General features: G+C 33.8%; 2 protein-coding genes across 2 annotated transcripts; one reads left to right on the top strand and one right to left on the bottom strand.

The window, feature by feature from the left end:
• On the top strand, positions 1-1524 carry LOC130625251 (uncharacterized). Its single transcript, XM_057440305.1, has 2 exons — positions 1-483; positions 547-1524. The coding sequence occupies exons 1-2, from the start codon at positions 1-3 to the stop codon at positions 1522-1524; spliced, it is 1461 nt and encodes a 486-aa protein (XP_057296288.1).
• Positions 1525-2519: 995 nt separating this feature from the next.
• On the bottom strand, positions 2520-4178 carry LOC130625510 (uncharacterized). The gene is made up of 3 exons (XM_057440614.1): positions 4037-4178; positions 3749-3911; positions 2520-3435 (listed from the first exon to the last, which is right to left on the bottom strand). Exons 1-3 carry the CDS (start codon positions 4101-4103, stop codon positions 2520-2522), a joined length of 1146 nt encoding a protein of 381 aa, XP_057296597.1. The 5' UTR covers positions 4104-4178.
• Positions 4179-4422: the final 244 nt, after the last annotated feature.

Below are 4422 nucleotides of genomic sequence, written 5' to 3'. Positions count from 1 at the left end.
ATGTCGGAGGGGAATACGAAGAAAAAACATAAAAGATCTCAAGGAAAGCAATGTGCTGCCTGGGGATGCAATAATCGTAGCCTGGTTGAATTTGAAAATGAATTAATATCTTCAACCATAAGTTTTTTTAAATTTCCGAAAGATTCAGGAACAAGGAAAGTGTGGTGCAGCCGAATTAAACGTATTGATGGACAAGACAACTTTAGAGTAACCAGCCATACTGTGCTGTGCGAAAAACACTTTGCAAAAAGTGATATAATAAAAGCCCCTGGAGGGACACGCCGCAGATTGAGAGATGGAGCCAAACCTACACTATTTGAAAATGTGGAGGATTTTAGCAAAAGAAAAGCTCCTGTTAACAGACCATCTCCTCGAAAAAAATTTAGAGAAACATCCACTCTAATTCCTGATGAGACTGATATAGGGGATGATTCCACTGAATTTGTAGCTGAGCCAGACTTTATTATGAGGGAGGAACCAGACGCAATTTTTTTGTCAAAAGAAGTTGAAAAGCTTACAGAAGAAAAAAAGAGTTTGTGTAAAGAGATAGAAATGTTGAAACACAAACTCATGGAAAAAATTTCTACAGTTAAAATAAAATTTGTCGAAAATGTTTTGTCATCTGATGCATCATGTAAATATTACACTGGCATACCAAACATCGAAGTGTTTAAAGAATTATTAATTTTTTTAAACCCAGGACAAAATGGAGAAAATGTTATTCTTTACAATAATCAAGATGTCAAAGGTTTTAGTGATAGAGGTAGACCACGTACGCTGTCCCCTCTTGAAAGTTTTTTATTGACCCTTGTTAGAATGCGAAGAAACTTTGATGTTTGCCATTTATCATATTTGTTTGAAGTGTCTGAAGGTACTGTAACAAATACTTTTCAAACGTGGGTAAATTATATGTATGTTAAGCTCGGAACAATATGCATTTGGCCTTCCCGCAGTCAAGTTCAAGAAAATATGCCAGCTAGTATGAAAGAAAGATTTGCAAACGTACGATGCATTATAGATTGTGTAGAGTTTAAAATTGCAGTGCCTTCATCTTTATATTTACACAAAATGATGTACTCAGAATACAAAAGTCACACCACCGTTAAAGTACTTGTTGGCATTGCTCCTGGTGGAGGTTTCACATTTATATCGAGTGCCTACCCCGGTAGCATCTCAGATAAAGATATTGTTGTCAAAAGTGGTTTATTATTTCCAGAACTTTGGCAGGCAGGAGATGCTATTATGGCTGATCGAGGTTTTTTGATAGAGGACTATGTAAAACCTCTTGGTGTGGAATTAATTATGCCATCATTTTTAAAAGGACGCGAGCAATTTTCAGAGTCTGAAGTAGTCAAAAGTCAACAAATAGCATCAGAAAGAATTCATGTGGAAAGAATGATTCAACGACTCAAATGTTTTCGAATATTCGATCGAGTTATTCCAGTAAACATGTTGAACTCCCTGAATCAAATTATTTCGGTATGTGGTATTCTCACAAATTTTCAAGACCCTATTTTAAAGTAAACAAACAACTTTAGACTGAAGCAATGTTTTAAATCAAAAATATTTACAAAAAGAGTGATATATATACATTACAAATATATACAGGTCTTATTTTACATCAATTTGTCCTGATCTTTCTCTATGATTTGTGGTAGCATATATGTAAAGTAAAACCGTAAAATGTTTTTTTGTAGTTCTTGCCAGTATTTCATGTCAAATGGCACTCTGTCGATTACAAGACCTTTTGAGGTATAAAAAATAAAATCACACCATGTTTGACATGTGATAGCCAATTGCATTTGTATCTGATTGTAATATGTGTGATCTTTATTTATTTTGATATTTTCTGTATTGCTGTCATAGAGAATGCAAGGGTTTTTCGCCACAGAACACACTAACTTTGGATCTATGTCTCTGTACAAGTGACTGCATTTTACCTCAAGGATGCCATAAAAGCCATTGCAGTTAACTCTTCCATCTGGTGTAGCTCCAAGCACATAATTATTTTGATCTATTGTTAAACCATTATTTTCCACAACAACTTGGAAACCTGCAATCTTCATGTATCTTTCATAATGTGCAATGGCTATGGGTTCATGATATCGTCCATACTCAAATTTAACTTTTAAAAACTGTTGTGGTACACAACCATGCACTATATTTCGTGCTAAAGTTTTTAAGCCTCTTTCTGTTTTGGGTCCACTGTTTCCAAGTTTGTTGCACAGTGAGGCAGTAAATCTGTTTTCTCTATACTTGAACCAATTTGGATTGTTAGCTTGGTCTCGTGTATTTTTTTCGATGCTGATTGCATCAGCTGCCTGCTCTTTTAAATTTTGTAGTAACATTAGCTTTTTTTGCTCAACTAAATGAATTTCATTGGCATAATTATCGATAACATTGTCATTTTGTTTAAAAAAGTGGTCAGTAAAATCTGAAAACAAAACCCGGTCGCCCTTGTTTCCATCCTCCTTAATGTTACAGTAAACTTTAAAATCTGGTGGCATTAAGGCACATTGCTAGCTCAGAATAGATCCAAATGGCACCGGCCCAAATTGTGTTTGCGTGTATAGCTGAGGATTTGTGTTCATAATTTTTGGTGCATGTGCTTTGCCATGAAAATTAGTGACGTTGTCAAGCAAAATTCTCAAACTGTCACTACGTGTGTCTCTGTTATGTTCAGATCTTGGCTCGTACAATGAAGATGTAATTCCTTTTTTAGAAGCTCCTTCAGTATTTGTGGCATTCCTTTTTGAATCTGGTGATTTAATGGTTAGTTCTGAGACAGGTGGCTTTTGCATATATTCTCTTGCCTGCGGTACATTCCAAACACATGGCATTGATGTGCATGCTTTAGGCTCTGGAATCATACGCAATTCATCAACTACCCATTTAGCTAACAGTTTCATAACGGCATAGCAATGCGAACATGTGCCGGTTTTTCCGGCTGGACATTGACAATGTGCAAATACAACTTCACCATTAATTTTGTTAAGTACAATAAACACCCATCTATTCATTTTTTTTAAACTTGCAGCAGCTATACCTTTTATACAAAATATATTATTGTCTTGTTTGACATATATTGTGCTGGTATCAATGTATTTTTCTTCTACAAATTGTTCACCTCTTGCAAAATGTTTTTTAATTGTTTTAGCCTTTTCAACAAATGTATTGTTTACTTTTGTGTGATAGTCTGTCATTTGCGTAACGGTAAAGACAGGTACACCTTGCAAAGACTTTGACCAGCCAGTGAGGTCCAATGGATTTTTCATATCATTTTGTATTGCTGAGGGTGCTTCAGGTAGTGAGCCTTCTTTCCAAAGCGGTTTTAAAATTTTTCCTAGCTCCATTGCTTTTTTCCTAATCCAAAGCTTATCAGGTGTTGGATCAACAATCTTCTGATTGTTTTTATTCTCAAAGTAGTTCCATACTCTAAAGTGAAGAAAAATACATTGAATACAAATGTGTTGCTTTTTATGCATACAAAATCTTGAATTTAGGAAAATATTTTTTTAGAATATATATTATATATAAATAGCTACATACACATATGATGGTAAAAAAGCATGTAAAATAATTTTCTATGAAAATATTATAAAATCCAAGTTTATTGAGGTTGCTCTGACTTCTGTTGTGAAATTGTAATTACCAACATTCCACTTTTCTTATGTTTCTAGATTTGTGTTTGCAATATAATAAAGCCATAATTCTGTTCAGCTTCTCTCTACAATTTAATATCACTTACCTAACTTGGGCATCTTTTAGTGTGTGAATACCACGTAGAGTGTCTCCTCTAAATACTAACCACTGTTTTAAATGTTCCATAGGATATTTTGAAAGCATTGTAACATTTAATTTTACATATGGGTTGTCAATATCATCTTCTGTGAGAGTAATGGCATCCATATCTACATAAATTTAAAAAACCTATATATATACATTTTTTATAGTTTTCGTTTTCCTAACAATCACTTTTTTCCATTAAAACGTAAATTTCTCTTGCTAGCTAGCTTAAAAGTTTAAGGTTACTTACCAACCATGTTGTTTTTGAAATAATCATCAAAATCTGGTATCTCCAACTCGTGTTTTTTAAAATCCATATTGAGCTGAGATTTAGCTATTAAAATAACTGTTTTTTACAAATTTTAGATATAATATTTCTGAAATAAAGCTTGTCACAAAACCAACACTTCCACAGATCTTGTCTTCAAACTCAGAATGCCAGCGCTTATTAATGTCAAAAGATGCGTAACTTTATAGAGATAAAGCCTTTTATTAAGGAGTTAACTCGTTTTTATGTAAATATCGCCCTCATAATAATGTATCTCCGCAGCATTTTGAATCTGTTGTTAGCGTAAACAAAGAATCATATTGGAAGCAATTAGTAAAGAATTTTAAGCACCGCTTGCCTCGTTTCCG

Source organism: Hydractinia symbiolongicarpus, chromosome 14 (assembly GCF_029227915.1).
Source record: "Hydractinia symbiolongicarpus strain clone_291-10 chromosome 14, HSymV2.1, whole genome shotgun sequence".
Taxonomy (NCBI): domain Eukaryota; kingdom Metazoa; phylum Cnidaria; class Hydrozoa; order Anthoathecata; family Hydractiniidae; genus Hydractinia; species Hydractinia symbiolongicarpus.
The sequence above is the reverse complement of the archived record's forward strand: the minus strand, read 5'-3'. Positions and strand labels throughout refer to the sequence as shown.

Excerpts from the sequence above, each read along its gene's own strand:
- LOC130625510 (XM_057440614.1), bottom strand. The coding sequence starts at position 4,103 with ATGGATTTTAAAAAACACGAGTTGGAGATACCAGATTTTGATGATTAT. Across the intron at positions 3,912-4,036 it reads TTTCAAAAACAACATGGTTG|ATATGGATGCCATTACTCTC; the intron begins GTAAGTAACCTT and ends AAATTTATGTAG. Across the intron at positions 3,436-3,748 it reads CTAAAAGATGCCCAAGTTAG|AGTATGGAACTACTTTGAGA; the intron begins GTAAGTGATATT and ends TCTTCACTTTAG.
- LOC130625251 (XM_057440305.1), top strand. The coding sequence starts at position 1 with ATGTCGGAGGGGAATACGAAGAAAAAACATAAAAGATCTCAAGGAAAG. Across the intron at positions 484-546 it reads TTATGAGGGAGGAACCAGAC|ATAGAAATGTTGAAACACAA; the intron begins GCAATTTTTTTG and ends TTGTGTAAAGAG.